Genomic DNA, 11,056 nt, shown 5'->3' on the forward strand with positions numbered 1-11,056 from the left:
TATCATTGCTCTTTCTTTATTATGTGACATGTTCTTTTTTCTGCGTCGGATTTATTAGCGGGGTACAATGTGCTTTGGAGTCTTTAATGACTTTTACTTTACTGACTGGCTTTTGAGCCCCACCCTACCACAAGGGGGCATGGTTGGTTGTGGAAACACAAACATGATCAGGCTGTATCGATCCAACCCATACGCGACTCTTATCTCAAAATCAGTTTTGAAATCTGTTTTAACTTTTTTTTTCTTTTAATCTCATTTTGTTTCATCTTATTAATTTTAATTTGCTTTTTAATTGAATTTTAATTTGTTTTGTCTGTAAAAAACTTTGAATTGCCTTGCCTCGCCTTGATCCAAACTGAACTGCTTGGTGCACTCTTACCTACTCTCACTTCTCTGGCTCTGCCTGTTTCCAGTGTTAGTATCCATTGCTCTGATACAGACAAGCTCACCTGTTGTCCTTTTATGCTAAAGCTCTGATTGCTGATTCTAAAATGTGTGACAGGTGTTTTCCCATCTGATGAGTCAGTGTGCATAGTAGGACAACCAATTTTAAAATTCTGAGTAACTGTATTCCAGAGATTTCCTTTATGAAAACTGAGCCAGGTACAGAGAATAGTGTGTAGTGATTTGAAAAAAAGTGTGTTTTAGAAACTGCAGCTTGGATGTAAAGCAGGGATTGTGCCTGTAGTTTGGCAGAATTGGTTTGGATGGTTGGTGCATGGGTTACATGTTGTGGTTATTGTGTCTCAGGTACCAGTGTCTGTGTGTTAATAACTGAGAAAAACTGTAACATTTTGGATTTGAAATGAGGATGCAAATTTCAGTCACCACTAACAAACTCACTTCACTTATTCACTCAAAAAAGGGGGGCATGAATATTACAACAAATATAAATTTATTTTTATTTTATTTTTTAACAATTGCTTTGTTAGCGCCCTAAATCAACAGCAGAAAGTTTTCACATGACATTGGCTCATTCTATTTACACATGAGGGCACAGAAAAGTGTAATTTGCATCCTGCATGATAAATTAATAAGAGCAAATAATTAAAAATTGAATGTTTCATCCCCTGATCATTAAAACAGAATAATAAACTTCTTTCATTACATTCATTTGCAACGAGAAACATTAAGGCTTAATAATATTCATGATTCTTTCATGAGCACTCATAAAACGCAAACCTGTGTCAAACCAAAAACTGGAATTATTTCGGCTGTTATTTGTTCCCTATCTCCGTCCCTCTCACACTTCCCTTCACCAATCAAAATGTGTTTTTTTTTTAAAGTAGCGATTGCTCTCTGTTTGACTCCCGTCTCCGGTGAAAGTGTTTCATTTCACTAATGCAGAAGTGAAACCAACTCCATTTAAAAAGGGAGTCTCACTGAATACTCTGGGGGCTGGTGGAATAATCAAAACACTGCTAGAGCCAGGGAGGAATACAAACTCCAGCTAAGAACAAAGGAAATGGAAATCAATGGCAGGATATGCAGATTTTTTTGACAGCTCGACACACAAATAATCTTTTGGGAGTTTTGCCCTCTGTTGCCTTTGCCAGGTTAAAATAACAACTGAGCAGGAGAATTTAAAATGCAGTGTGTTGAAGAAAGGGCACAGCATTACACCTACTTAGTTTTGTGTGAAGGTGTTCCAAAACAATCAATAACGAATGTGCTGCATCGCAAGCAAGGCTGAATCGCCCAAGGCATGGTCATATCTATAAGCGGACCGCTACCAACCTCAGGAATTCATTTAAGGCTTAACACTGTATTATTTAAAAGCTGGGCTTCATGTCTTATGCACAGTTGTATGTGTCAGTTTGTCGACACTTCAGAAGCTTGAGCAAAATCTCCATTTTATGAGCGTCCTTCTTGAAGCAGCTGAGTAAAGTGTAGTCTCTCATAACTGATTCCAGCATCTCTGGCTGCACATCGTACTGGAGGAGGCCTGGATCACTGTAGGCTGTGGTTGTCATTCCCTCATTCAACATCTGCAAAGATACATTTTGACACACAACAGGAATATCAATATAGTGGGATAAATGATCTACTACAGTATTCAAGAGCTGAAATATTTCTGTTGACTGTTTAAAACATGAATAGAGCGACAGCTATCTCAAGTTTTTCTTTTTTTCGGCTCTTTTTTCTTCTCTTTGTATTTGGAACCTGTCGTGACTTTTTATGTCTCATTTGTCAGCTGTTAGCACCAAACTGTTTGTGTTTGCAATGTTTTATTTTACTTCATTTGTTCCTATATGTGTCTGGAGAACCCACGTGTAACCATGGTTGTATTGTTTACTCAGAATTTCAGCTGCAAGCAGCCAGTAGCATGTCATTGCTAACCAGTGCTAGGCCCAATGTTCCCTGCAGGCTAACGAGAAGGAGGCGGGGACAACAGGCTGGTGCTGCAGTGCGAGCTAAGAAGTGATGATATGGACCTGTCATTCCATCCACAGTTGCTGGCAATGTAAGATCCATCTTCAATAAGATAGCTAACAGAGCTAACATTGGAATTCCAGCCCAGTCCTGGACCCTAGAGAGGTGGAGGCTGACTGGAGAATGATGGACAAGCTGCCATCTCTAATGCTTTTTTTTTTTTTTTCTAGTTGATACTTATTACATCATTCTATTTGTATATTCTTGATTTTTTGGACTATATACTTACTTGTCTAGCTGCTGTGACTCTGAATTTTCTTTTTAGGTAATAATAAAGTACATTCTATTCTATTCTATTCTATTCTATTCTATTCTATTCTATTCTAATCTATTCTATTCTAGTCTAGTCTAGTCTAGTCTATTAATGCAGTTGTTGACATACTGATTAACTTACAAGAGCCTCAGAGTTAATTTTTCAGAGTTTGATGTTGATGTTAAGAGTTGACTCTGTTGACAGTTTGGGCTCCTGCAGCTTTTCACATAAGCAGTATGGGTAAAAATGCACAGTCAATATAACAAACACAAACACAGGAGTCCATAGGTATCTGTTCTGCAGTAGGGATCATTTCGTAGTTAGTTAAAATTGTCTTTGGTTAGAATTTAGTTTAGGTAGTGCCTCTATACCTTTGGCCCAATTAGAACAACATGTTAGGCCCCATTTACATGACTTTTCATCCAAAAATGCCAAAATGCAGTGAAAAAAACTGTGTTTACACAGAAACATTGAGGGACTGAAAACTCTGTTGTAAGTCTGTAGGTGGCACTATAACTGTCTTTTCCAGAAGCAGCTTTTGGTAGATCACCACCGAAGTAGAGTTGGTCCGATCACCTGGTGTAATGGTGAATGCTAAGAGCAGAAGTGGAGCAACAAATGCTCATTTTGTTGAAAGACAGTCAGTGGATTCAGCACATTGAGCAGCACAAGAACACTACAGTAGACCACGACGATCCTACCAATGGTACTGTTGGACTGTTGTATGCGCTTGCGAGAAGCGGAGCTTGACATCAGTGTTTCCACTAAAAACACCAGCTTATTGTTAACGCAGCAACAGCCGCTGGAGTGTTTGGGAAAAATTCACTCTGGAGGCCATGTTCAAAAGTTTTGTTTTGTTTTGTTTTAGGTCGGCTAAAACTCTGTTTTCATGTAGACCTGAGGCCAAAATGCAGCAAAACTTTTGCGTTTCACCCTAAAACCATTGTTGTGTAAACAGCCCCTCTGTATATTGAGGTAGATTTTCAGGTTTTTGACTCAAAATGAAAGGAAATTGGGTAAATATACAGTGAATGAATGTGACCCACCTTTTTGATGAGAATGTGACCCACCTTTTTGATGAGAACCACCACCCCTTGCTCCAGACTGATCAGTTTTTCTGACACCCACTTGGTTTTGTTGAGCAGCATGTCTGGAGCACCATCATATCGATCCAGTGTGGCCTGCAGGTAGACCAAAGGTTCGATCCAGGACTGGACCAGCATCAGCACAGAGTGGAGCAGCCATTTGTCCTACACATGTTGATAACATTTAGTGTATTATTGAAATAAAAGCACAGACACTACATGGACATAAAATGCTGATTCTTCAAGTTAGAAACATCAAAGAAGATTAAGAAAAAACTGTAAACAAGATACACAATTACAGCAGAGGCGGTTCTGCTCTGCTGGTGTTTTTATGGGACATTCAGTCTGTGTCTGTTCTGAAGAGCTGCAGTTTTCCCCTCAGATTTTCAAGTCCGTAATGAACAGAAGCCATCAAAGAGTAGAACAGACTGAAGTTCAGACCAAAAAAGAAAAAAAGAAAAAACTAATAACAGCATGCCTTTTGATCAAGGAGGCTCATCAGCTACAAAACATACGGCGAGTAAAGTAGGATGAAATGTCGTGGGTGAGGCAGTTGAGCCTGCTTAAAAATCCCCTAAGCGGAGAAACTGCAAATGACCAGCGTACAAATGGCCATTAAACTGCAGAGCAGGCAACATTTCAACAGAAAGGGCAGAGGATAAATCACGAACAGAGAGAGGAGCCTTGCAGTATTTGCAGTTACATAGAACACATTAAATATTATGATAGAACCTTCAACAAGCACTTTTAATATTGTTAAAAACAAGACCTCAAAGAAATTGCTTTTGCAATATATGCTTGGCCTCAGTAAATTGAAAGTGGATTACTGTCGAACTTCCCATTAACAAGATTACAGTTCGGTTTTGCTAAATCACCCTTCACTGGATTTTATTTTGGAGACTTCATCATGTTTCAACACCCCTGATGCAGCAGGCGTTTGGCCTTCGAGGCTGGACAGAGGTAAAAACATCAACGGCAACAGAGTAGAAAAAATAGATTGGAAAGTACAGAGGGTTAAAAAGTTGGACTGACAGGTATTCACTGAAAAACAAAAAATAATCAAGTGATTTTGTTTTATTTTGAGTAAAAGAATGTCTTTTATAACTTAATATGAGTCACATTAACCAGAGCAGCCCTGGGAATTGTCTTGTTTTAAGTTATCCAAAGAAAAAAATAGAATCTGAATTGTTTGTTGAAAAAGGATATACTACAACTTCTGCTACTACTTCTATTACTACTACTACTAATAATAATAATAACAGAATAACATGGGCTAAGATTAAAGTTTCTTGTATTAAGACTAGGGATGGGTACCTTTCACATTTGAAACGATTCGGTACCAATGCCCGGTACCTGGCGATCGGTACCGGTACTCAGGGGTACCAATTTTCGGTACTTTTTTGTGTTTCTGTGGTGAAAAATACCAATTTGTTTAGTAATAAAATATATTTTTTTTTACTGCACATATGCATTCTTCATTAAATAACCTTGCAATGTTGTGTTCATGTCCAGCATGGAAAATCGGCTACCCTTCCACTCTCTCACAGTCACAAGTATGCATTTAGGTACCTAAACTTGGTACCTTTTGATTTTACGTGAATCTATTAAAATCAATGATTAAATTGGTTGGTAACTAATCTCATAAACGATTTTCATCTGCAACTAATAGCGGGTGTTTTGGTGCATGAAATTGTAGCTTGCAGAATGTTAGTTCAGAGAAGATGAGCCTGCTCTCTTGCTGTAGGCTACTGTGAGAGGTGCGCATGTGCATGAGAGCATGACCTCTTTGAAAGAGCACTTACTCAGAAAGCATGTCTGTGTGTTGGAGACGGGGGAAGCCCCCCCCTCGGCAAGTTAGCTTTAGCCTTCCTGCATGCTGGTAACCTGAAGTCTTAGCTTTTAAGAGTTTTAACTAACTACTCTCTACCATATTTTTCTCTGCGGTAAACTGGGTTTCCTCACTTGGCATGTTGCTGATCCGGTCTGGGGTGGAAATACTATGAGCGTGTGTTTGTGTGTTTGTATATGTGCAGGGCCGGCCCTTGGCATAGGCGACCCAGGCGGCCATCTAGGGCGCCATCTGCTGGTGGGGGTGCGAATAAACATTGGTTTGGTGTTCATTTGCTGGCGTGAAACAAAAGATGAGGAGGGATGTCTGACCGATGCCGACTTGGCCCTTTTATTGCTGGACTTGTAAGTACTTGTTGATTGTTTACCATCTGTTTACAGTATTCTTGAGAACGTACCAGTATGTAGTTTTGTTTAGACCTATTTCAAGTGTGTGATATCGTCAGCTCGTGGTTGTCTTTACTTTTACTCACTTCATCGCTTCAACAGGACGAGCGCAGGGGCGACTTCACGGTAATAAAACCAGTTGAACTTAGAAATTTTGAACATCGTCATTTAGTCAAAATTAAATAAATTACCTCTTCGCTATCCATCCTGAAAACAGCCCCTGAAGACAGAAGAATACTTTTGAGTGAAGTCCTGGCTTCTGTGATTCACCTACAAAACAAATGCACGTGACCCGCAGATCTGTACCTTTACGGCAGTATGCACGCGCTAGGGCTCATGGGTAGTTTAGTTCTCTTTCCAGTACGGTTTGCCTTGGTTGTATTAATTTGTTGATTATTTTAATGACAAGAAGTGGGATGTTACCATCTTGTCATAGAGAGAGAGAGATTTTTGGAATTGCACTTTTTCCCCCAGGGGCTTTTGCACTAAACTTGGAAGTGTTATTTATTTTTATTTATTTTTATAATGGTTCTTAATATTCCAATGATGTGCATTTTTTGCTAATTGCACTGTTTTTAAAAGTTTTAAGATTTGCTGTATTGATTTTATTTCACAAAAGTTTTGTTTGTAAAGTTTTAGTGCGCATTGAAGTAATAAAGAATGTATATATGTTTATCTTCACAATTTATTATGTATTTATTTTATTGAATGTATGTTTGCGTGCTTGCAGCGGAGGGCGGGGGGTGGGGGGTGGCGTGTTTTTGTTTTTCGCCCAGGGCGCCTTCTGAGCTAGGGCCGGCCCTGTATATGTGTTTGTATTAGACGTATAAGAAATTAGCTGAACACTTTCTTTTCATCACATTTATGCAGTCACAAGAAAAGTAAAGGTGCCATGGATGCCTATGTACAAAAGCAGCCCTGTTATTAAATGTGTTTGTTTACAGAAGAAGAGTCAGTGGCGAATTATATTTGCAGATTCAGCACTACTTCCACGAAAGAGAAAGCTGTAATAAAATATTACTGAAGGAAAAAAATGCTTTTTATGGTCTTTATTGTTGTATAGAAAATACCAAAAACAATTTTATGCTTAATTGTAAAGAAAAGTGCATAAATGTGTCATTATCCGATTCATCGATTAATCATTTAAATAATCACCCGATTAGTCGATTATGAAAATAATCGTTAGATGCAGCCCTACTGGGTGCCCACCTTGCTGCAGGTCAACTAGGGGTTCACGGCAGCTAAGCACTGCTGCAGACCCCTACCTGCCCAAGCTGATGTTCACCACAAGGCAGAGATATCCCAGCCACAACCACTCACAGTGCAGAGGAAACACTAGAGATATAGAATAAAAACATAAAACAAAAACATAAAACTACACAGGCTAAGAAAATAGATCTTTAAAAAAAGGCTAAAATATAAAATGAATATTTTAATTAATAAATGTATAAGGTAGATTTCCTAAATATATATAACATTTAAAACACTAGTAAAATAAAAAGAAGACATTAATTGAAAGCCAAATTAAATAAGTTGTTCTTAAGCTTGCTTCTATAAAATATGAATGGTCTCTGCAGCCCTCAGGTCCTGCGCCAGGCTATTCCACAGGCCAAAGTAAGACATGTTTCTGGACTTTTCAGTTGAATGTGGCTTATATCAAGTAAAATAAGACAGTTTTTACTGAAAATAAGACAAAAACACTCTAAATTCATCTGTTTCAACCTGCATTTTCTAATCTCACTGGTTCATTTTAACTTGATGTAACCTTGTAGTTTAGTTGTGTTGTTTCTTCTTAACTGTATTTAATTATTTGTAATGTGACTTTGAGTGGTATGAAAGGTGCTTTGTAAATAAAATAAAATAAGATAAAATTAAAAAAAAAAAAAATTATATATATATATATATATATATATATATATATATATATATATATATATATATATATATATATATATATATATATAATAAAATAAAATAAAATAAAATAAAATAATCATAATAATTATCATAATAATAATCATAATAATAATAAATCTGATTATTATTATTATTATTATTATTATTATTATTATTATTATTATTATTATTATTATTATTATTATTATTATTATTATTATTTCAACTTGCTTAGATTTAATTAAACTTCATAATAGCTAAGGCAAACAATCCTTCATTTAGCAGAAGGTAAGGAAATGTTTTATAAGGACAGATTCCTTGAGCAGAAACATATTTGTGTGGAAGCAGTAGCTATTTCCCAAATGCACAAAATAACAACCAAAGTCAGACACAGACACATTGTAACACACACAAAGGGACAGTAAAACTGTAAACATGAAATGACAAAAAAGCAGAGGGCACAAAAATGCTGGGACTCATCTTAGCAAGGCAGTGACGAAGAAACATAAGGAATCTGTGGTGATTACAGCTGCCATGTACTCACAGATATCTGCTGGATTTCACTTTTGGAGCTGGGGATGGGTAAGGCTTTGGTGATGCATGCATAGCCTGCTTGGTTTCTCTGGAGCTGCAACGGGAATGGAACAAACATCTCCTCCTACAGTGTATGAAAGCATGAGGAAAAGGAGAGGAAACATGTAAAATATACAAACACAGTGGCTAGTGAGGCTTACATGTACAAAAACATGCAAACAAGAGCTGGAGTAAGACTGCTTTCAGAATTTTTTAAAGGAAACAAAAAGCATACTATCTAACCTCAAAACTGGACCAGAATGATGAAACGTTTCCATCTATTTTTAGCTTTTTATTTCATAACTGAACTGTCTAAGAATCGTAATGCTGGCCAGAGCTTCATGAAATATACAACTGACTGTGTTTCACTCATCAACTTTAACGCTCAGCCCTAACCCTTAAAAAAATAAGTGAGTAGTGGGTTTTTCTAACCCAGTGAAACCCTTCAATACCTATGGGTATGGAATCAGAGCACATCACAATTATAGAAACACCAAGTCACAAAAACTTCTCCGATCTAGGCCGCAGGAGACATGGCAGAAACACATTTTGTTCTCCACTATGTTCTCGTCTGTAGACCCCATGCAGCGTCTCTTCAGTAACAAGCCCTACATCATCACATTTCAAAGACCATTTTGGATCCGCAGCAGCAGGACTGAAGAGGATTCAACAGGCTGCAAAAACCTGTGCACTCACTGCTGCAGAATATCATTATCACTTTCATATTACTCCAGTGTAGGACTGCTTCTTCAATAAAACATCTTTGCCTCAGCAGAGAGATAGAAGATTACTTTGAAGCCCGGCAGTGAGGCGATGATCATGTTGGAATCAAAAGCAAATAACACAAAGTATCTAACAGAAAGCGGCGGTGCTTTTGGTCCAAGTATACTGTAAGTAAAGCCAACAAAAAGTCCTCTACACTCTCATTGTGAAACTCATTCCAAGTTGGGGATAGATTGCATGCACGATTCAATAATAAAATGTTATTTATCCAGGAAAATCTTGGTCTCTCTACCAAGCCTATAAGTGATGAGAAATGCCTCTTTAAGTGCTTTTTATAACTTTGATGCAGAGGGAAACAAAAGACTTTCATTGCTTTCTCAATGACTCAGTTTTATAACAAGATCGTTGTTTTAGTTCAATATAAAAAGCAATATAAGAGCTTCTTAAACGCAAAATCCTGCATCATTGCCACTGAAGCCTTTGCCTGAGGCTGCGTTTCCACGGCAGCGCTTCCCTAATGCTGATTCCACATCTTAAAAGTGAACTCTGACCAACATTAGCAGATAAGAATATTACCCCTGTAGCTAATGGACTTTCTTCAAGTGTTTTTCAGTTGAATCCCACCTTTCAAAGCACAATCAATATAATTTGTATTTTCCTGTGCTGCTCGCTGTGAGGAGGGATTTTGTTTCTCCCCTGGCTGTTCAGATGAGTCTTCTCATATAACACAGAAGTGCATGTATACATCCTGGGAGTCAGGGTCAGTGGTACTCACAAATAAAGAGCATGATTCTTCTGAAACGCGGTAGATAAGCTCAGCGTGCTGGATGACCCGGTCTAGGAGTTTCTCTTGAGAGATGGAGGGGCAGCGGGAGAAACCACCGTGATCTTCTCTGCAGTCCAGAGGGAAGCTGCCGGTGAGCAGATAGGGCCAGAGCAACAAAGCCCACACACCATGCTGTAGGACTGAAATTATAAGAGAAAAATCACACAGATGTAAAAGATGTCTCAGCACAAAAATCACATTTCTCTTATTTAGAGTAGCTTAAATCAAACTTACAGATAAACTTAGAAACCAATAATATCTGTCATTACAGTTTATTGAATTATGTGTCCTGTTTTGTGGTGCTTTACCTGCCATCATGCACATCAGTCAGTTCACGTCAGCTCGTCCTTCTTCCTCCATCGTGCTGGCTAGTCTTATACTCCAACAAGGCCATGAATAACACCAAAAGGTCATTTTGGGCTTACGCAGGTTCTTCACTTCACGTGGGCTCTTGTCACAAGATACTGTGTTTTTCAGGTGTGGGTTTTAACCTTTATATTCTCTTGTTTATCACAGTAGCCTTGAGACAGGTGGTCGTTTCCATTCAAAAAAGAGCTAGCTTGGATTTAAATGTGACACCCTTTGTGGAGATGAAGATGTGACATTGTCAGACAGGTCAAAACTTGCATCATGTCAAAAGTACATGTATGCAGTTTTTCTGTAGGAAAGAAAAATCTGTGGCCAGATTTATTCAATCACTTTACAGACATCGAAAAAGTAATAATAAAATTGATTAAAAAAACAAAAAAAAACAAAAACAGTTTAAGCACAAAGACAAAATACAAAAGAGGGTTAGGGCCACTAAAAAAAAAAAATTAAAAAGTTTTTATTTCATTTTTTTTTAATCTTTTTTTTTTTTTTTAGAAAAAAGTCAGAATTCTGACTTAAATCTCAGAAATCTCTCTCTCTCTCTCTTTTTTTTTTGAGAAAATAAAATAGTGATAAAAAAGTATTTTTTAAGTGGCCTCAATCATCTTCTGCACAAAAATGTTAAAAAGCTTGCAAAAAAGAAAAGAAAAAAAAACAATCCAT

General features: G+C 37.5%; 1 protein-coding gene across 1 annotated transcript; it reads right to left on the reverse strand.

The window, feature by feature from the left end:
• Positions 1–1,076: 1,076 nt before the first annotated feature.
• smtla (somatolactin alpha) lies at positions 1,077–10,358 on the reverse strand. The gene is made up of 5 exons (XM_074679757.1): positions 10,333–10,358; positions 9,974–10,164; positions 8,447–8,560; positions 3,757–3,936; positions 1,077–1,988 (listed from the first exon to the last, which is right to left on the reverse strand). Exons 1-5 carry the CDS (start codon positions 10,346–10,348, stop codon positions 1,794–1,796), a joined length of 696 nt encoding a protein of 231 aa, XP_074535858.1. The 5' UTR covers positions 10,349–10,358; the 3' UTR covers positions 1,077–1,793.
• Between the last annotated feature and the right edge of the window lie 698 nt (positions 10,359–11,056).

The sequence above is a fragment of the Halichoeres trimaculatus genome, unplaced genomic scaffold (genome assembly GCF_033239565.1).
Source record: "Halichoeres trimaculatus isolate MK-OKI-2021-1 unplaced genomic scaffold, fHalTri1.1 fHalTri1_scaffold_9, whole genome shotgun sequence".
Taxonomy (NCBI): domain Eukaryota; kingdom Metazoa; phylum Chordata; class Actinopteri; order Labriformes; family Labridae; genus Halichoeres; species Halichoeres trimaculatus.

What these genes read in the sequence shown, in the direction of transcription:
- smtla (XM_074679757.1), bottom strand. An exon ending in AAGAATCATGCTCTTTATTT is followed by an intron (nt 8,561 to 9,973) that starts GTGAGTACCACT and finishes CATACACTGTAG; the next exon opens with GAGGAGATGTTTGTTCCATT. An exon ending in TGGTGGTTCTCATCAAAAAG is followed by an intron (nt 1,989 to 3,756) that starts GTGGGTCACATT and finishes GTATCTTTGCAG; the next exon opens with ATGTTGAATGAGGGAATGAC.